Source organism: Saccoglossus kowalevskii, chromosome 12 (genome assembly GCF_978046115.1).
Source record: "Saccoglossus kowalevskii chromosome 12, keSacKowa6.1, whole genome shotgun sequence".
NCBI lineage: Eukaryota > Metazoa > Hemichordata > Enteropneusta > Harrimaniidae > Saccoglossus > Saccoglossus kowalevskii.
The window spans coordinates 11,161,066-11,184,771 of NC_140652.1; the positions used below are offsets into that span (position 1 = coordinate 11,161,066).

A 23,706-nucleotide genomic window follows, 5' to 3' on the forward strand; every position below is an offset into this window, starting at 1 on the left:
TACTTGTCCAACTCCATCACGTGACTTAAATGGCGGTGGTCGCCGCGCCGAGCATGTGCGACATTTGCGTTCAACTTGATAAACATTGATTTTCTCACAATCCAATCGCTCTTCGAATAAAATCACGAGTACGAGGTTTGACCTGTGTAAAACTTGCACTAAATACTGCCGGTGACTCCTTCAATACGTTCCAATACCGTCACGTTGGTAACGGCTGAGCACAACAGTCAAAATCGCCATATTTTGTATACGAGACCCATATCTTACGCAAGCGTGGCGTGACGACCACCACCCTCACTTCGCGTGCGGAATATCGATATTTCAGATAAACCGCTACGACGTTTTGGACTTAAACACTTAAACTTGCTCTCTCAGATGACACTATTAGCTTTATGGCTGACCTGGAACATATTCTGATAACAGTAATGTCGATATTTTGTCAATATTTTGTTATGTTATGTGCTAAAATGCATATCATCAGAAAATTACATTACAGTATGATAACTAATATTAAATACATGAGAACGATAGATGAGTAATACCGCATTTTACCGCATTCAAAAAAGAAATACAAATAAATATAGCCGTCATTAATAATATGAACCTTCCTAAATGTCTTTCGGAATAGTTATATACATACTGATAATTTGATAATTGCACACTTTCAAATACATCACTATATTCGTGTATTTTATTTCTGTACATATCTTGGCTTTAAATGCCATTTTAATTATCTTATGTTTTAATTGTTTTTAGAGTTCTGTACATTTCATTTATATGCGTTTATGCGAAAGTTTCAACTTTGGATTATTATGTTAATTATGAAATGTATCGTTCTATATTGTATCGTTGTATTTTTTTATATGGGATATTACATTTCAATGTCAACCAATTAAAATAGTTGTTTTTCTTGAATGATATTTGAATACCAAAGTCGATTTTATTTCAGTCACGACGGATCACCATGATTCAAAAATCCTTGTGAGTATAGACGGAGTAAACAACAAATCCTTGTTGATGGGTGATGGACAGGTTTGTTGTCAATTGCATGTAGGTTACCTTTATTGCTTTTATCAGCCTCCGCTATTAAATCCTTGATTGCTGTGCCATTCTACGGCATCACTCCCACTGGACATTTCATAACTCACAGTGACAGTTATTGTGGGCAACGCAATGCAACGCAATGCAATGCAACGCAACGTAACGCAACATCGCAAAAATTCAACTTATAGGAACTTATTTTTTCTCTCGAAAGTATGACAACTGGAAGTTGAAGTTGATAATAATAAAATATTTAAAAGTAGAAAAATCATCATTGTAACCCTTATCAATAATTATGACTATAACTGTTTTTTTCCAATCTTTGCGCAACTACATACACGCTACATTATCCGTTGTTCAGTGTACTGAATAAATAGTGCATCGAAAATAACGATGCTATATTTTACTTCTTTCCTGACTGCATCATTCCAAATTGATTTATGCCCACCAGAGACAGTCTGACTCATTTATATAAACGATCTCTTTTGAAAATGGACACGTATGACACTGACGTCATTCTATATTGCAGTAGAAATCTACTCATATAATTTTTGAGAAGGGTCGTCACCTGCGCACGCGTGGGAATTGAGTCCCAAGCGACGAAAACAACACAAAGGCTCATGTGAACAATGACACGCTATGGCCATCTGACGCATGCGCAGGTGACGACTCCCCCTTAAAAATACTAGTACATGGAGCTATTTTTCATGGCACAATAAAATAGCATTCAGTTATTGTGTGTGTTACAGTGACTTTTTTGAGAAACTTATCATAATATTTTTCCAAAATCACCATTATTGGGACAATCCTATAAAACATAGTGTTAAAAAAAATGCATCAATTCTTCAAAAATTAGGCTGGTAACCCCCAACCTTTTTAAATTAAATGTCCTTATATTGCCCTGGAGTATAATTTATTGCAAAACGAATAAATTCTGGGTATTTTTATTTCTGAGTAAGATGGAAACGATGATAGATAGGACCGTGACGGTAAACGCGATTTGCTGGTTTCATTGTCACGTGATATTCTGGCCTGAGAACGTCATCAAATTCACTATCGTTTTCATCCTCGTTCGCAGCTAACAGGTTGGTTACTTAGATAATAATAATACGAGTACTACAACGCCTACAAGTAACACATCGCATTCATACTGTCGCCGTAGGGGGCAGCCTACAGCGGAAGATTAACATTATACTAGTATTTATTGTGCCTTGAGGGGTTGCAAGCAAATATTCTTCCGGGGGCACTTGATCCAAATGTGGGTACGTATGTGTTCTATGTTTCTGAAAACACAGATGTTAAATGCCCTTTTTTTTCAAGACAATACACGAATTATCAAAGAAAAATTAAAATAATCAACAGAAAAATTTGAGAGAATATTTAGCACATGTTTAACCATTCGAAATCCGATCGGTAGTTGCATATTTATGCTCAAAATAAAGCGTAATATAAATATTCAAACTTATTTCCTTTCAAAGTGTTTAGTTCTAGCCACTGGCGAAATCGAGTTACACGCAACATTTCAAGAGAGGACTTGTACAATCACGCTACTTTTACGCCCACGTGTTCCACATTTAACGTCGGGTCACAGTGCACATGTTGAACCTAAATTGAATCGAAAGTAAACAGTGCGCTCGTTTTACATGCTCCTAAAATCTCCACAGAGTCTACTTATATTTTTAAAAAAAACGCGAAAGAAGGCGAGTGTAACTAATATTAACTGCCTCCCAAATGGAACTGTCGCTGTTTTACAATCACTGAGAGACGCTGAACGCGACTGAAATGTGCTCCTTTAATGTGATCATCACTCATTCGATTGTAATCATCAGTTGAGACCCGGGTACTAAACTGAATTCGCTCTCCTAATGAATAGTCTGTCGTTTTTGTTTGTGTTTGGTAGTCGTAATGCATGAGTATCAGTGGAAATGTAACTATCTAGGGAGTGTCATACTCCCCTAGTTGTGTGTAGGATAAATCAACTTGTTTGATTTAATGGGGATGAACTTAGTCTAGTTATAAACGGGCCGGCATCACGTGACGTGCACAGCGCCATCAAGTGACAGCTCTATCATTATATTGATGGCGTTATGGAATGGTTCGATGATGACTTGCGCTTAATGATCATGCGTGGCGTTAGCGCTAGATCCACGGCGTCGTCAGAGTGGGTGTTATTCACATTTGGTGGTCAGCTGTCCTTTCAAATACTGCCCCCCTCGCCATTAGTCCTGCTATAGCAAAATGAGGTGCACGGACAGCAACTTGTTTCACACTGTTTTACACTCAACTGATGAACCACACACAAACCAACCAGAAACTCAATTTTTCTGTAAAAATCTCTGTTGCATGTCTGATTGGTTAAATACTGAGTTAGATTATCGCTTTTGTACGCATGCGTATTTAGTGTAATCGTTTTTAAGCGACTACCCCTTTTTGCTATGGCAGGATCAAATATAAACACGTTCTGACAACGCCGTGTTTAAAGGGCTAGACTAGCAGCGAGTGCCTAAATGTGGCTTTATACATACGTAGTTGAGGCGTATATGTATTTATGACAGTATGACAACTATTGCCGATTTGAGAGCGTTTTTGTATTTATCTTTGAAAAAAAAACTGAAACCCTAAGTGCGCCATATATATACTAGTAATTATGCTTTTTAAGTGGGTGCTTTTAAGTGCAAAGTGTTGTGAATATTGTTGAATTGTTTTGTATCGTCTGTCTTAACGAAGAACACGCGACGTTGTAGAATTGTGAAAACCTGTTCCCAAATGAAACAGTGCCATAATGTCGGAGAACTCAGCAAAGCTTCTAAATCTAAAAACTACAGATATTGACATACAATTGTATAGTAGAAAGAGTACAAACAGAGCTCGCTGATAGTATCTACGCACTGCACTACACACTCGGGGAATTAAACGAACAGAGACAGTGCGCATGCGCGACAACTAAATTGACGTCATTCCAATGGTTTGAAGTATAATGTCATTGGGCGAGATAATCGATAATGCAATTGTCACAAACATTCGGTTGAAAACTTCAGGTGCCGTCTCCATTTTATACGTACATAGCCGAGTTTCAGACTCAAGATTTCCCTGGTTGCTAAGCTACCATGTGCTGATGAGATGTAATCGTCGTTGATTCACTTCTGGTCAGCAGAAATAGCAGTTAGTCTATAGGTAGTTATTTTACTATACCTACAATGCTGTGACATTCTGAGTTGTAGACATTCAATGTCACCTTTGAAAATCAACTTTGAAAGACCACTTTGCATAAAATTCAAAATAGTGTTAAGCATTAAAATTAAATATAATCTAAAATAGATATTCTTTTAATTTCCGTACGTAGCTTCGTGACTTATGTCTGGAAGCAATATACAAGCATGTATATTCAACGTACGAACAACAAGCTCACGAGCGACCAGTTGTAAAATCGACCATCTTCTCGTCGCAGGCGAGATCAGTAACGTAGCAGCCATGGAACACGCCCGGGTACGCGAAACTCGTCTATCCTCGGGGCGGAGCTACGTCACAGACGTTCTACGTTGCTAAGACGCGCACCACTGTACCACGTATTTCTATGGGCTTTGTGCGCGCTGCTGTGGAACGCCTGTGGAGCCGGTGAAAACTCGAGAAAACAACGCAAACTCAACTTTGAAGTAATCCTGAACAACCAAATTCATATATGTTACACACGTAGGGCTAATCTTGTTACACTGTTCAGGGCACTCTCAACAACCATCGCAAAGTACCGTTTTCTGTGAGTTTTTGGTCTTTGTTTTCACCGCGAAGGTTGCCAGGCGGTAGAAAATACCCGGATGTCCGCCCCCGAGGATTGATTTCGTCATTTTGTGACGCAACCATCCATCTTGAACACACAATTATTGCTACAGTGAGTCAATAGAATAAAATATAATGATTTTCCACATCTGTATTTCATATAAGTCCGGACAACGAAAGGATTTATATAATAAGTATGCAAGTGTGTATTCTGTGAAGCTGTCGGTTAGAACTAAGCTCAAGAGACCATTTTCCGTTCACTGCGAGATCACGAGTTATGCGTGAAATCGAACGTAAAAACAGGACAAACAAAGGATTCGACAAACACGAAAGTATTTTGAGGGATATTTCCATGTATAATAATGTGCTGTACACATTTGATGATGGTCAATTTCGATAAAATGAGGAAATAAAGAAATTCGAGTTCAAATTAAATCGAATCGTTAGATTTTTGCGGCTGACGTCGTTCGGCGCGCATCTTTCACGCAATTCGCGAGATCTCGAAGTTGAACGAAAAATCACCTACTGACGCGGGTGGAATGAGTTCGCGAATGCAGTTGCATACCCTAATCTTATAAATCTTTGGTTCGGATCATATTATTGTTTTGTTACTGACTTTTCGGAATAGCAGATCGAAATCAGTTCATGCCCCTCCCATGAACGGCGGAAGACTTAAAAAAAATGCCACATTCAAGATAAAAAAAACGTACAGACAAGAAACTGAGACAAAAATGCACTGATCCAGCTGGTCATACTTTTCACCCCCCCCCCCCGCGAATTCACATGGCTGATCCCTTATATGATTGTATACAATTACCAACACGTTATAGGCCAATGGCGAGATTTCACACACCGTTCTAAAAATGACATAACTCGTTGATTTCTTCTGGCCGTTGAACTCGACTGCTGCCGAGGTTTCAAACATTACGGAATGCGTCCTTATCGGGATGCTTATTAATCTGTTGTTGACGAAATTACTAAAAAAAAATGATGAATACCTATTGACCTACTGGCAGGTCACGGAATCAGATAAAGTTAACTTGTACTGAAATATGTATTTTTTCCCCGAGAACAAATTAAACTCCTTGATCAAAATAATTGAGGCGAAATGAAAAAATCAATACATGCAACTGAAAATGTAACAAATATAGATGAGTATAATACTTGACAGTTTGACCTGAAAACAATATTTTGCAGATTAGCACGGTGACATATTTATAAGAAGGTCATTCAATTTTGACGTATTATAAATTCAAGTCATTACATACCTATACCACCACTCAGTTGCGAGCACACTGTTTCAGTTAAGTATTACCAGAAGCGCAAGTCTGTACAACGCACGGCAAATCGCTGGGGAGTGTGCGAAGTTGCCGTATCAGCGACTGAAGTGCCATGAAAAGAATATTCCGCCCTCACATGCAACACCCCGGCCTAAGAGCTCAGTCTTGGCTTGTTATTGTTTACTTCGTATCGGAGACTTGCGAGTGAAACGACAGTTATTACCGCACGTAGTCTACGCTCGTATACTGCATTGCAAAGTTCAGTTAGTGTGAGATGGCGTATTCGCCGCCTAAAATTCGATACAACGGCCACAAGGAATTGAAGATACTGGTCATAGGCAAAGACGGTGTTGGCAAATCTGGTAAGTTGGAATGACATTTTTGTGTGTGACGCTACACGAACATTTCGTCACTGTGTGTTTTCTAATGGGTAATTGGGTGCCTGTATGAGTTTGATACAGCGCGTCCTCGTGTGTGCTCACACTGAAAATCCCATCAATACCGCATCAATACTCTGTCATCGGTGTCCTCAGCTGTCACGTCTCAGCGACTCTCCGGGTCGGCGACAGTAAGTTTACGGCATACACAGGAGTTTGGGCACTGTGAGTAACAATGGCGTGTGCGTGTCATAAGTGTCAGACAGTGTTTGCACACGTTGCAAGATGCACATACTAGTACCTAGATATAGCGTGATATGGTGCATCGATTGACTTCATCGTATAAGTCCGCTGGACTTCCTCGATTTATCGTACCATTGGATGGTTCGATTCATACCCAGAGTACGTATATTTAGAATTACATCCCTAGGATGGTTTGATTCATACCCAGAGTACGTATATTTAGAATTACATTCCTTGGATGGTTTGATTCATACCCAGAGTACGTATATTTAGAATTACATCCCTGGGATGGTTTGATTCATACACAGAGTACGTATATTTAGAATTACATCCCTGGGATGGTTTGATTCATACCCAGAGTACGTATATTTAGAATTACATCCCTAGGATGGTTTGATTCATACCCAGAGTACGTATATTTAGAATTATATCCCTAGGATGGTTTGATTCATACACAGAGTACGTATATTTAGAATTACATCCCTGGGATGGTTTGATTCATACACAGAGTACGTATATTTAGAATTACATCCCTTGGATGGTTTGATTCATACACAGAGTACGTATATTTAGAATTACATCCCTAGGATGGTTTGATTCATACCCAGAGTACGTATATTTAGAATTACATCCCTTGGATGGTTTGATCCATACCCAGAGTACGTATATTTAGAATTACATCCCTAGGATGGTTTGATTCATACACAGAGTACGTATATTTAGAATTACATCCCTGGGATGGTTTGATTCATACCCAGAGTACGTATATTTAGAATTACATTCCTAGGATGGTTTGATTCATACCCAGAGTACGTATATTTAGAATTACATCCCTAGGATGGTTTGATTCATACCCAGAGTACGTATATTTAGAATTACATCCCTAGGATGGTTTGATTCATACACAGAGTACGTATATTTAGAATTACATCCCTAGAATGGTTTGATTCATACACAGAGTACGTATATTTAGAATTACATCCCTAGGATGGTTTGATTCATACACAGAGTACGTATATTTAGAATTACATCCCTAGGATGGTTTGATTCATACACAGAGTACGTATATTTAGAATTACATCCCTAGGATGGTTTGATTCATACCCAGAGTACGTATATTTGGAATTACATCCCTTGAATGGTTTGATTCATACACAGAGTACGTATATTTAGAATTACATCCCTAGGATGGTTTGATTCATACCCAGAGTACGTATATTTAGAATTATATCCCTAGGATGGTTTGATTCATACCCAGAGTACGTATATTTAGAATTACATCCCTAGGATGGTTTGATTCATACCCAGAGTACGTATATTTAGAATTACATCCCTGGGATGGTTTGATTCATACACAGAGTACGTATATTTAGAATTACATCCCTGGGATGGTTTGATTCACACACAGATTACGTATATTTAGAATTACATCCCTAGGATGGTTTGATTCATACCCAGAGTACGTATATTTAGAATTACATCCCTAGGATGGTTTGATTCATACCCAGAGTACGTATATTTAGAATTATATCCCTAGGATGGTTTGATTCATACACAGAGTACGTATATTTAGAATTACATCCCTGGGATGGTTTGATTCATACACAGAGTACGTATATTTAGAATTACATCCCTTGGATGGTTTGATTCATACACAGAGTACGTATATTTAGAATTACATCCCTAGGATGGTTTGATTCATACCCAGAGTACGTATATTTAGAATTACATTCCTAGGATGGTTTGATTCATACCCAGAGTACGTATATTTAGAATTACATCCCTTGGATGGTTTGATCCATACCCAGAGTACGTATATTTAGAATTACATCCCTAGGATGGTTTGATTCATACACAGAGTACGTATATTTAGAATTACATCCCTAGGATGGTTTGATTCATACACAGAGTACGTATATTTAGAATTACATCCCTGGGATAGTTTGATTCACACACAGATTACGTATTTTTAGAATTACATCCCTAGGATGGTTTGATTCATACCCAGAGTACGTATATTTAGAATTACATCCCTAGGATGGTTTGATTCATACCCAGAGTACGTATATTTAGAATTATATCCCTAGGATGGTTTGATTCATACACAGAGTACGTATATTTAGAATTACATCCCTGGGATGGTTTGATTCATACACAGAGTACGTATATTTAGAATTACATCCCTTGGATGGTTTGATTCATACACAGAGTACGTATATTTAGAATTACATCCCTAGGATGGTTTGATTCATACCCAGAGTACGTATATTTAGAATTACATTCCTAGGATGGTTTGATTCATACCCAGAGTACGTATATTTAGAATTACATCCCTTGGATGGTTTGATCCATACCCAGAGTACGTATATTTAGAATTACATCCCTAGGATGGTTTGATTCATACACAGAGTACGTATATTTAGAATTACATCCCTAGGATGGTTTGATTCATACACAGAGTACGTATATTTAGAATTACATCCCTGGGATAGTTTGATTCACACACAGATTACGTATTTTTAGAATTACATCCCTAGGATGGTTTGATTCATACCCAGAGTACGTATATTTAGAATTACATCCCTTGGATGGTTTGATTCATACACAGAGTACGTATATTTAGAATTACATCCCTAGGATGGTTTGATTCATACACAGAGTACGTATATTTAGAATTACATCCCTAGAATGGTTTGGTTAAACATTGGCAATTATGTTTTTCGAGGCACACATTTGTTTTCCCAGCTGCATAGATATCTAAGTCTACAGTTCTCGTTGCATGCAATCATCTGGTTACCATGGTAACCACATATTGTGTATAAATATATATAAATGTCTGTATATACGTATGGTGATTACAGATGAAACGGCAATCCAATTCGTATTTGTGATTAGCTATGGTTTTGAAGTCTCACATTACTTTAAATAGTATAGAAATAATTAATGAGATTGCAATACTTACGTTACAAAGTGTATTTGAAAAAGGTCACTTCTACGTCATTTCTACGACACATTGAATAGCAACACATGTTTTGTAATAATAAATTGCGACCACAAGTACGATAAGATGATATTATATTAAAATAGTATTCGCGAGACCGGAATACTATTGAAACGGTGTTATATCGAGTACATGTAAATAACAAAACATCTCTATTTTTTATAATTCATTTTTTTTCAGTAATAAAAGGAAACGTAGCCGCAACTACTATAGAACATGATGGCGTAGAATAGGGTACATCGAAAGGCAGTTTATTCTGAGTGTTTTTATTGTTGAGTTGGGTAACACAAAAATTAGTTAAATATGCCTACATTGTAACGAGTGCGATACTGTTTGTACATGTTTATCAACACACTTCAAAACTGTTACTGATATCGGCGTGGAACAGTTGTCACGTGGTGTAATCGGCGTGCTCTACGTAAGTAACATGACCTGCAGCCGTTTTCGCAATTGATATACAAACAACGGATTGTGATAAATTAATTTAACGAACGCTACTCTTTAGAGTAAACCATCAATCACCAAACACTGTATACACATTTCAAACTCTAATACTGTTTTTTTATCGTCAGATTGATATCGCAACCCCCATGTGTGTCTTGCGCTTCTGCCTACAAATGATAGATTTTAGCGTCACTGTAAGGTTTGGGACGTTAATCACGCGTGTGTTGGGGATGCCCCAAATTTAGAAAATATCATAAATGACATCTTTTTTTCTTTGTTTCTTTAAAAGGGGAGGGTGTCCTTTCTGAATAATGCGAATCAGTATGTTTTCTGTCGACAAATTGAACATTTTTTTTTTTCAAATTCAATATTCTCGTCTCGTGAATCGCGAGACTACGCTGTAAATTTCAGGCCAATTCCCTCTCAGATTTATTTTCGTAAGAGCGTCCTAGTTCAGTTTTAGTACGACACACGTAATGACCGCATTCCGCTACGGCCACGTGACCCTCTGTCTTGTTATTATTCAATTTGTATGTTCAAATTATCTATTGGTGAATAACCGTGACGATCCCATTTATTGCTGGCCTAGGGTCTGCGCCTACTTCAACCGTCGTTATATGCTTTACACTCATTATCGGAGCTCATTGTTAATATAATTGATTCATTCCTCGTGGAATCACTGTAAATGGTCATCGTAAGTACGCAATAACAAAGAAACATATACTTAAACCGTGTTTTGTAATGTTAGGAAACAGTTCCAATGTATGTCACAGTAAACCATCATCTGTGTACTTAATTTCAATCATTAACGACCCCATGTTTTCAAGTGTTGCAACAGACTGTACATAAAACTGTTTTTCATTTTTAAGTAACATTGAAATGTCGTTTGACTAGCTATATGATTTATTGCATTCCTTGCTTCCGATAGCAGTGATAAGTTTCCGTCATACACGGCACTGTTGCCAAGCAGCAACATTGTCCTGTTATTACGCATACATGATATTCACAGCTTTGATGGTTTTTAACGTGTTAATCTATATTTGTTTACCCTAAGACATATGACACGGTTTAGCGTAAAATATGTGAGACCGGAGATGCAAAGAAATTCTAAACGAAATGAGTCAAATAGATAGTCTTCGACCGGAATTTCGCGTGGTAAATCGTTTATTATAGATTCTAGCACAAAAATATCTTTAATTTTTATTTTTTGACTGTATTCTCATTACTCTAAATAGGGATAAGATTTGGTATCTCTTCGCAGGCAAAGTGATTTGTCATGTTTAAAATTCCACAGCTGGTATCTTTAGAAATATTTTTTTCTTGTAAATTGTTTAGTGTTCACACGTTATTATTCACAATAATAATTTATTTCATTAAGCTTAAGCGTTACAAACCAATGCAATGCTGGGAAACCCGAAAAGATGACAAACACGTATACTAGTAAAATTACCGACATCCAAATGCGTAGTCATCACGTACAGAAACCGGTCCTCACACTATAGTCCGGCGACTACAGCATAGCGGCGTCTTATGTTCGATGATCAAAGAGCTAGTTGAGGCCAAGGTTATGATGGAATTTCGATTAATCATATTATTTGTGGCCCTACGTTGTAAATCTGTAAGTTTTACATGACTTGAAAGTTATAAAAGTTAACCTTAGTTGATTCATCGCGTCAGCTGAGATTTATTTTCACGCGAAAACACTTTTTAATGGCGGCAATTATGAGATTAAGTTTATTGTAGTTTTGGGGCAAACTAACTGTGTAATCAACAATTGAAGGTCAATATAAAAGAAATCATATTTATTATATAACTTATATAAAATTGTTTCATTTCCCATCGTCGCATCGTGTTTTATTGGATATATGTCCCATGTGACATATAACACGCGTGTAAAATATTAACTTTCATTCCTTTGGCGATCTGATCAATAAAATTCAACTTTCTTAAGACCCCATTAGTCAAATTGATTGTTAAAAGTTTTGCACATCCACCTTGAATGTTACCAAGCATTGTGCGTTTATTAAAACGATACTCTATTTTTTGTTATTTTCTACAACACACGCTTCACCTAATAACACAATTTCCAGTGACCGCATTTGTTTTCAATTTTCTTATAGCACAATATTATTGAAAGTAAAAACAAAATTATGTTTAATGTTCAAGTGTGGGATTCAGTGCCACATGGACTGTCTGAGTTTGTCATCTCACCGTCCCCCACCCCCAGTTTAATCAGTCGAGTTCATAGAAAGCTCCCAATATCTCAGTATATTTCTATCGCATCACTGCCTGGAAGGTAACTGTTAGTTATAGTTACGTTTATAGTGCAAATGTTGTGGAGCCAATCTACAATGAGCCTACAATTCTTTTTCGTACTCGAACGAAATGTGACGCGCTCAAAAAAATTGATTTAGAGTTAAATGGACGCCAACGTCTCGTTGAAAACGCGAGAGCCACAAAACTTGTTTTCGTAACTAATAAATTCTCTCCCGTCATTGCCTTTACTGTTTCTAATGCCATGGTTACGTAGGCCAGGGTAAAGTGGACGTGGGAGTGGAAGAGAATAGAACCCTGAATGGCAGCACTGTTTTAGGGACAAAAACAAATCTCGCTCTCCGCGAGATCTCGGTATTCACTTACGTCTGAGATTCATTGCGCAGTCCATCGACGTGACGCTGGCGTCGCAAAGTCATGTTTTAGGTTTTCTGAGATTTCACCTCAATGATCTGACTGAATAAACATATAATTAAAAAAAGTTGTCATCGTGATAGATACTTGGTGTACATCTTTTAGGCTTCCGCTCTTGGAATTGAACACTACACAGGAAATAGAACACTGTTAGCGCGACGTACTTGAATTTGACAGATGTCGAGGTCACTTGACAACCCCATCTTTCATTTTTCTCACGATGCTTCCGAGGAGAAATTCGGCGAAAACAATCTTCTTCAAAATATTGTTAAACGTTGCTAACGCCATTGCGCCCACATAGCCCCTTTGAAGTTATCGAATAAATGGCAACTCACACACTCTTTTTTTCCGGTGATATGTGTGATATAGTAGAAATAATTCACCACACACACTCTTTGTATCGTTCTTAGACCCTTTCTCTACCAGCCAGTAACAAACCCTATGCACATTCCTGCGGCGAATCAAATCTGAAATACGAAATAATCTGCGGGAATAATCACATGTAGTATAACGTCACAGTCGTTACGCTACGCCGCGCGCGTTCGCAGTGTAAACCGATATTGTATTTTACAAGCGCTCTCTGCGACGCATGAGACCCATTTCTGGTGCGACACATCCTCAAATCCCCCAATATTATTTTGCTTCAGTGGAAAATTTCGGCAAAACAATCGTCTTTAAATTTAAATATTGTTAAACTTTGCATTAGGTCAACATTGTGCCCACATAGTCCCTTGCTGATGTGTTGAAGCTATCGAAGAAATGGCAACCCACGCACTCTTCTCTTTCTGTCGTGTTTGATATAGTACTAATAACCCACACACGCTCTCCGTATAGTTCATAGACTTTTCTCCGCCAGTCAGTAACAAACCGTGTCCAGATTACAGCAGCAAATCAAAGCTGAAACAGAAAATAATCAGAATTTGCGGGAAATAATCACATTTAATCCAACGCCACAGTCGTCATGCTACGCAGCGCGCGTTCGCAATGTAAACCGGTATTGTATTTTACACGCGCTCTATACGTCGCATAGAACCATTTCCGCAGCGATATATTCCAAATATTTTATTTTGCTTCAGAGTAGAAATCCTGCGAAAACAATCCTCTTCAAAATATTGTTAAACTTTGCATCAGAACGGCATTGTGCCCACATAGTACCTTGCTCCCGTGTTGAAGCTATCGAATAAATGGCAATCCACTCACTCTGTCATTTTTAATATATTATAAATAACCCACGCACACTCCCCGTATCGTTCTTAGACCTTTTCTCTGTCAGTCGGCAACAAACCCTGTCTGTCCACATCACAGCTGTGAGTCAAATCTGGAATAGAAAATAATCTGCGGGAAATAATCAGATGTACTATAACATCTCAGTCGTCACGATACGCCGCGCGCGTTCGCAACCTAAACCGATATTGTATTTCACACGCACGTCATATGGGTCCAATTTCTGGAGCAAAATCTTTAAATCCCCCAAAATTTTTTTATAGTGCAACTTTACTAAACTTTATATGCAAATAGCCGAAGAGATCTCGCTGAGCACGAGAGGGTCACGTGATGTGTTTTGCTTCTCTTTCGAGAATAGTGGGCACGACGATGGGAGGCAATGGAACAAACACAAGTCTCGCGGCTCTCTAACTCCCAATGAGACCTCGACGGCCACGCGTGTTTCCTATATAGTTGCTTGAATTATTAAATAATAATTGACCAGATTGGTCATAATCAACGTCGGGACATTATTATGACTTAGTACGTTGACTTTTTTCTATAATGTTAGTAGGGTAGATTGAAGACACCTAAGCAATGTTTGACCACTCTTTGATTTATTACAGGAATACCACCGAAAACTCGGCAAGGTAAATATTATGTTAATCAAAGTAAACATGTACTGCGTGCTCGAACCGACACACACGTATGCCATCATTCTGTGGCATGGCGCGTCTTACACTAATCCTCTGCCAACGTACACCCCCCAACGGATGCTTAATTAATAACCGTACTTATTACACACCGAGACTGAGTCATCCGTCCATGCCGATCATAAGATTAAAAGCACAAGGCAAAACCAGATATCACAATAATAGTTATTCGACGATAGCGAGCAAGAAATGCGCATGCGTTTTGAATTAATGGTGCGTGCCAGTAATATAGTCTCATTTTGAAATTGGTTTTCATGGAAAATAACGACGCGTTTATTGTGAATCGCTTAACTTTATAATAATTACGAAAATCAGAAGCTATAGACAATTAATTCGAGACAGTGATTTATTTGTTGTTTAATATAATTACTGAATTTGAAACTAATCCCGTCCCCGTTTATTCAAAGTGTAATGTATATATTTGCTAATGGACGTATTTGATAACGTATCCGTATTCAGTTATTGAAATACACGGAATCAAATGCAATCAATGCCGATCTGTCAATGTTGATACATGCTGTTGCTTTGACATTTGTGTGCCCATGGATGGGTTCTCATTACGGTAAGCATCCCACGATGAGGATAGATTATAGTCTACAGTTATGACGAATTGAACGATTTTTGTGATACGGGACTCGAGCTATTAACCTGTACGTAATGCGGTTATCTTTCTGCGAGAATGTAAATTCTCTTCCTATGATACTGCCGTTTTCAAACAATCTGCCGCAATCACTAAAGGTAAATGGAATTCCAACGGGAATGTTCTAATTTCACGGTAATTCACTTCAACCATTTACACGTACCTGTAAAGTCGCAGTGTAACAAATTTGTTTTTCAAGATGGCGGTTTCAGTGACGTACTCTGACGACAAATGTCACGTGACAATGAAACCGACAAACGATGTATTTGTTCGAACGGAAAGCATACAGACAAAGTATGACGCATGGTGACTAATCAATGCTCGCACGCGTTCTTCTGGTGGGATGAGATATACGAGAGAATTCTAAAATTCTTGCTAGTTGCCATTGTAGGTTTATATTGTCCAGCTTATGTAGTAGTTCTCTACATTCTGCCAACCTAATGAGTGGCTCATTCAACCATTACACAAAAGAGACAATTGTCGCCGGGAATCGTCGTCAGCCAAATAGCGAAGTATTACAGCTGCAAGCTAATAGAGTAACGTTCCGGCTAAGAAGACAACTCTCCGAGTAATTGCTCGTTGGGGTCAGACAGTTCCAAACCCAATACAATTCTCCCAGGGCATCCTGAAACGGAACGCTAAAATTAAATATTGAAAACACGTTTTTTCTCATCGTGAGGTTGATAATAGGACTGTTTTAATTCGTGTTGAACAGGTGCTGAAATTCCGAGCGCTATTCGCAAGTAGCAATGACCTATTTTCATGTTGAATGAGGATTCATTGCAACCAATGGGGTCTCGGGGATGTCGTCTGGTATATGTAACATTATTGGCAATAAAACCGTCTTTCACCAATAAATATTGACTGATATTACACCGCCGGTTCGCTCATAAACTTTTATATCTCGGCCATAAATGATAATTTATTATTGAATAGATAGAAACATCAACAACATTTTTCGCATTGAGGAATTTATATGACAGAATGTTGAGACAATATTAAATTCTCTCACCAAATATTCATGCCAAACGATCCCCAACTGCTCGGTATTTTTTATCATATTAATTTGTTTAGGTAATTTAGGAAACACACGCATATATTTTAAAATATGCTTATGCGTTTTGATCGAAACTCCTAAATATTTTTCTTTTGTAAATTTACGAATCAGGCAATCAGACATTCTCCCTGTCGATTTTCTGGCAAGACTGAGTTGGCATTGGCGACGGAAGGAATAAATCTTTAATAAGTTTATAGGTTACTAGTATAGTTGAAAAAATACGATCTGAGATAACTGTCACTCTGAACCTTTCAGTGTTCCGCTGAATACCGTACTTGTAAAAAAAACTGATCAACCCACCTGGTGAAATGAGTATATCTATTGCAGGGACAAACACGTGTGTTGTGTGACGATCTAAAACATAACTCAGTACGTCGTTTCTTCATTTCAGCGGACTAACATCAATATACTACAATCACGGTACACACACAAATATGAAACGTCTTTTATAAAGGGTAGATCGGATTAACACCTCAAATTTTGAAATATTTTAAAATGTTTAAAAATTGAGGAAACCGCTATAATAGATTTGTGATGTTGACAAGTCACATCTCAATCCGATTTAATGTAGCGAGTTCTATCGCGTTCGCACTGATAAGAATGTCCCTGTGATCATCTCTCAAATGGCTTACTTAATCTGAGTTTGTGTTTTTTTTACAATAGAGATGCATGTGATACGCTATACTATGTCTTAAAGCATGTGTAGTATAGGTCTAGAAAACTGTCTATAGTTAAAGGGTGAAATCAGACACGTGTAAGCGACTTCTAACGGCTATGTTTCAGTGGATAAATTCGAGTCTTCGATTCGAGTCTGTCATGGGCGAGCAGATGTAGTAAATATTTGTCTATCGATGCTAATTAATTGCGAAAGACTGCAATTATGCATAAATAACACCGGATATGAATTAGGAAACACGCGTGGATAACCGCGTTACGTAGATGGCACCTCCATCAGGTAATTGCTGAGGAAGATGTGTCATGCTTGTGCTTGATATTCATGCTAGAGAGTACCTATCGTGAAAAATACCGTGGTTTGAAATTATTACTTTTAAACGGGAGTATGACAAAGTCCAGGGAAATTGAGGGTCATTATTCACACCTTGACATGAGTAATTGATTCCCTAATATGCTAGTATATACGGCGTTCCAATCACTATCGACCACCCCACTAGATACTAGATACGGTATCTCTGGTAATGCAAGTTCTGCAAACGACGTTATGCTCAATGGTTAGTTTAAATCAAGCATGTTGTGAACCATTGTTTGTTTACACGAAATTCGAACGTGACGACTGTGGTGCTACGTGATTTCCGTGGCGCTGCATGACGGCTGTGGCGTTGCGTGACGGCTGTGGCGCCGCGTGACGCCCGTGGCGCCACATAACAACTACGGCGTTGCGTGCAGCTGTGGTGTTGCGTGTCTACTTTGGCGTTGCATGACGACTGAGGCGCTACGTGACAACTGTGGCGCCGCGTGACGCTACGTGGCGCCCGTGGCGCCGCATGACGGTTGTGGCGTCCCGTGACGACTGTGGCGATGTGTGACTACTCTGATGTTTTATAACATTAAAACGTTACCATGCATTTAGATTTCTAGTAACGGGAAACATTTACTGTGAAGAAATCACGAATTCAAACAAGCTGGGCACATACACAATATTCTGCGTGGAAAACGCCCTTTTCTGAGAACGGCGAATAATGTTAAATAAAGAAATCCCGACGTGTATATATGTAATCTACCGGCAGATAGTGTGACTGGAGGCAATACAAGGTAGCCCCAATAGCGTAACAACACATTTCAAACAGTATCAATTACCTCACTATTTTAAAATATTGGTGTCACATGACATAAGGCGAGACTTGGTAGCCCGAGGAACGTAACAGCAAGGATATATAACCGTATCAATTACTTCACTGTTTTTTGAAATATTGATGTCACGTAATATTACCTTTTGACGAGTAGCTTTTATTGAAAGTAGTTAAACGCGCAAATATTTCAATTGATGGTTTTTTTTATTATGGTAACCATAATTATAGCCTAAAGCTGAGTAGCAATGTTCTCTGGATAAAAACACCTGAAGACTACACAATGTAACGTTTCATATTTGGCCTGATTTAAGCAAAATATCGTTCTCCCACCCAATAACATATTGAATAAAGAGCAAACAGTAAACAACAACCATCATCAAATCTCTCGCCATCTTGCCAGCCAAGGACCATTTATTCGGACGTAGCCTCAACATTAATGTTCGTGGGCCGGTTATGAATGGTTGGCTTTAGCGAAACCGTGCGATTCAGACGATGATCTCTCACGGTGGGCGCCTATTTTAACGTGCCACAACCGGCGCGCAGCGTGTGGTAGAATTTCGTGTAAACAAACACGTGTTCGGACGCTTCGTATACGTCGCGTCGGACCCATATCGAAACGGCGCTTCACACTTTAATGCTATACATGTATATTAACATGTTATTCTCATTACATAGTACTACTGTTTTGTTATTGTCAGTGTAATTAAATGGTATATGTCGCATCAACAGTGAAAAAATGGACACATTGAAGTGTTTTGAGATTGTCGGATTTTATTGTCGGATGCCGAGACTGACTACTACGGCAACCGAGGTGGCTCACAACATGGCATTTTATAAAACTATTTTCACAATTATTTTTTATTTATAATTCCTTTTCAATAACCATTTTCGGTTCTGAAATCGATTTTTAAACAACACTTTCGCTTCTGATATATGTTTTCATTATAAAAAACAATTGTTTGAATCCATTTTCGTTTTTAAAATCCGTTTTCAAAATCCGTTTTCATTTTCAAAATCCATTTTTTGATTTCAAAATCCATTTTCGTTTTCAAAATCCATTTTCATTTGTTTTAAATCCATTTTCATTTTCAAAATCCATTTTTGATTTTAAAATCCATTTTCGTTTTTAAAATCCATTTTTGTTTTTAAAATCCATTTTCGTTTTTAAAATCCATTTTTGTTTTTAAAATCCATTTTTGATTTCAAAATTCATTTTTAAAACCCATTTTTGATTTCAAAATTCATTTTCGTTTTTAAAACCCACTTTGTTTTCAAAATCTATTTTCATTTTTAAAATCTATTTTTTTAATCCGTTTTTGTTTTTACTAATCCGTTTTTATTTTTAAAATCCATTCTCACGTTTTTGTTGACATTTGAAGTATAGGTATATACGTATTTTTCACGTTGACGCAAATTTTCCATGAGAATTTACATAAGAATCGCTGTTGTTTCCCGCCTATCGCTAACTGTTTTTACTAAGATTCTCATTTCGATTCGATATTCGATTTGTGTTTAGTATAACATTTTACCTTGACCTGATAGTTTTTTTTTTTATTTCAACCAGTGATGTTTCCATGACAAGGCTTCTCTACGTAAGTTATTCTTCAGGCTATAACTTTATTTTGGTTCATAAAGGGCTCTTGGCTTCACCGGTTGGTCACAGTCAGCTGGCGCACACCTGATATAATAACAAAATCTTGGAGCTCTCATTTTATCAGCTGTAACGTTGATACTCACATTAGAACAAGTTATAGCTGTGGGTCTGCTGTGTTATCGTACCGGATAAGGTACTGTAGGTATACAAGGCAGCGCCATCTGTGTATGTTCAGGCATTCCACGCCACAGCGTAAGCCGACAGATGAAGCTAAGAACCCTCTATGAATCCAAAAACGCCGTTGAATCACGGCCAAATAGGTTATAGTCTTAAGTAGCCCTGAGTACAGTCCTGTAGGTTGGCCTTCTTCCGCTGATCATTCGGTCCCTGTGGGGTCCCTGTGGGGACCGAATGATCAGCGGAAGAAGGCCAACCTACAGGACTGTACTCAGGGCTAAGTCTTAAGAAGACGAACTTACGTAAAAAGGCCTTACCATGGAAACGTCACCGGTGGTAATAACAAATTCGGAATCCGAGTTACAATTCCTAGTCACGTGGTATGAGGTCAGAGGGCGAGGTCACAGGTTAAAAAGTGAAAATGAAAATGGATTTTGAAAATGAAAATGGATTTTAAAAATGAAAATGAAATTTGAAAACGAAAATGGATTTTAAAAATGAAAATGGATTTTAAAAATGGAAATGGAATATGAAAACGAAAATGAATTTTGAAAATGAAAATGGAATTTGTAAACGAAACTGGATTTTGAAAATGAAAACTGATTTCAAAGATGAAAATGGATTTAAACAATTGGTTTTAAAAATAAGAACAGAATCCAGAAACGAAAGTGGGTTTTAAAAATCGATTCCAGAACCGAAAATGGTGTTTAAAAAAAGATTAACAAATAAAAATGAGTTTTCAAAATGTAAATGAATTGTAAAAATGGTTTTATAAAATGCCATGTTGTGAGCCACCTCGGTTGCCGTAGACTACACATGCGCACTTGGATTGCTGACAGCTAACATTATTTGACTGATGAGACAGACTTGTTTATATACATATGTATTTTTCTTTTCTATGTCAGGCGATATTTCTAAACTCACTGCTATCTATTGTAAACCTCCGTTCATGCTTGGTGCTAATTACAAGTTTATGACGTATGTGCAAACCAGTCTTCCATATACCCAATACCGTGTTTGGTATAACAGTCCGTTATACCTTCGGCTCTGGCATCATCACGAGTCTGACATCATCTTGGCCATGACCATAATATTGATGATCAATATTATGGTCATGGCCAGCATCCTTAGGGCAGGCAACACATCGTGATATTGCCCTCACACACATCGTAGGGTAAACAAAGTAATTACATTCCAAACACTACTTATTTATACAATGCGTGTCCAGCAAGCTGAGTGCTATTATTAAACCTAATACATGGTAATTTTTTTATCAGTATGGAAAAAGGAATACGTGACTTTAGAATAAAAATATAAATTTCAAACCTAAGATTTATAAATAGTTAATTTCAAACCTAAGATTTATAAATAGTTTCTCCTCCTTGACCGCGACCTCCTTTCTCTAATTTGCAAATACGCACGCATACACATACCAATACATAAAGTGCCTCGTTTGACAATGCCTCGGTAGACGCCTAATACAAGGTTAGTCAGAATCGAGAACACGAAGACGGATGTCGAAGTGTCATCACTGATTTCCCATCGGGATAGTGGAGTACATCGACGTGGCACGCAACGGGAAACGAGCTCAATGCGGCTTTTATGAAGTCCTGGAGGTCAGATTTCCTGTTTAGTTGTCAATACGGCAGCCTCTTTACAAGTTTTTTTATTGCATGCATACTTATAACTTGATAGTACACATTTGAGCCGCTGCAACTCCCACGTTGCCATGTGGATGTTCCCTGCACGCCGAGATCTCGCACACTCTCGTGTGTACATCAATCTGACAAGCGCGTACGTTTCGCCGAGATATCCCAAACTACTCTCATGTCTAAGTCGGATTCCGCACACTGACTTACGCACTAGTGTTCTCGCACATGGCTCTTGTATATGCGTCGGATCTCGCACACTAGTTTTCACGTGTACATCTCGTTTAAATCTCACGTACTAATCACGTGAATTGAACTTGAAGCACATCGACTTAAATAGTCCCGCTGAAAACATCAAGAAAAAGCTCCCCGATTGTTCCAAGAAAAAAATGCATGGTAATTTTTAGATGTTATGTCACCCTCCCTGATGATTACCGCCAGTGTCAATCTTATTAAAAGTTTTTTTTTTTTATTTTATTTTATTTTATTTTATTTTATTTTATTTTATTTTATTTTATTTTATTTTATTTTATTTTATTTTATTTTATTTTATTTTATTTTATTTTATTTTATTTTATTTTATTTTATTTTATTTTGATCTAGTATTTTTTTTTTGAAGTTTTGGATAAACCATGCAAACAGTTTTAATTTAAATCCGAAATTACAAAGTTCTGATTTAAAATTTCGAAAACCTGGTGTTCGGTTCTTCAGTCTTTTAATAAGTATCCTACAGCAACTAAAGCTGAAGTTTATATTTTCTAAATATTAAGCTACTAGTATTATCGGGTTGTGTCATTCAAACAAAAAATATGAGACGTGTTTTTGCTAGTAACAAAGAGGTTTAGAAATCCTTGGTCGCAAATGTCCGCTAAGATCTCGAGCGAGAGTTCCACGAGACTTGTTTTTGCCCCTCAAACAGTGTTCAGTTCTCTCCTGTCATCCTATGTTATATTATTAACCATGGTGTAATACCTATATATAATGATAGCTTATGTAAACCAATATTGACCCAGACGATTTATTGATTTATTATTGTCGCTGTGAAACAAACCATCATTGTGACAGTCGTTATTAATGTCATCGAAGTCACGTGATGTATCGATTTAATGGCCACCGTAACCAACGTAACCTGCATCTCCCGTGATACACATAAGTTTTTTATGAATTTATTGTGACTGGTATCAGTAATTAATATTATCAGCTGTCGGAAGGTTGGATATTAGTGGATGATTTGGCTTCGTGTTATCAGACTAAATAAATTTTGTCGCCAATTATCAGAGAACGTTATCTTTCTCACTATTATCAGGAAGATGCGATCATCGGTATCGTAACCATAGTTACAGCCTTCTAGAATTACTGCTGATAAATACGTAGTCCACGAGCATAGTTTCCTTTTGACGTCATCGACAGTCATGTGTTTCCCGTGATGTGCATTGCCTTCAAGTTTCAAGTTGTTGTAGTATAATTTCCCATAATCCTTTGCGTGTACCGTTGGTTTTCAGTAAACGGGTGTTTGGAGCAGAAGTTTAATTTACAACGTTTGACATCACATAGTAGTCACTTGATAATAAATAGCCGTGTGCAGTATGGATTGGCTCGCTCATCTTGCGTAGAATCCATTTTTCCGAGCGACGAAATGATCGAATGGTAGAAGCAATGTAGTTAAAAAAAAATAGTGATTTAGTACGATATTACAAAACGTGAATTCGAAATTATTTGTTTATGTAAATTATCATACAGCCATTTCTGCACCATCATTGCTCAGAAACAGTGTGCAAATGTCAAGTTCTAATTCATTTGAGGAAATTGCTGTTAAGATATCAACAAAAAACACGCTGATCCAGGTAATTATTGTGCAAATTATTTATAAAGCGGTGTTTGACATTCCACTACAAAAAAGTATACATTTATTAAGTTTTAACCAATCTGAGAAAACTGATTTTAGGATATCAAAAAACATGCGAACATTTTTGCAAATTAGGTAATTAATATGTAAGGATTTTGTCTGGAGTTCATC

General features: G+C 37.6%; 1 protein-coding gene across 1 annotated transcript in view; it reads left to right on the forward strand.

The window, feature by feature from the left end:
- Window positions 1-6,129: 6,129 nt before the first annotated feature.
- Window positions 6,130-23,706, forward strand: part of LOC102806857 (ras-like protein family member 11B) — a 35,427-nt gene continuing 17,850 nt past the window's right edge. The window contains exon 1 of the mRNA XM_085506131.1: window positions 6,130-6,457. Within this exon, the coding sequence (XP_085362257.1) occupies window positions 6,370-6,457 (88 nt within the window). The 5' untranslated portion in view covers window positions 6,130-6,369. The remainder of the gene's footprint in view (window positions 6,458-23,706) is intronic.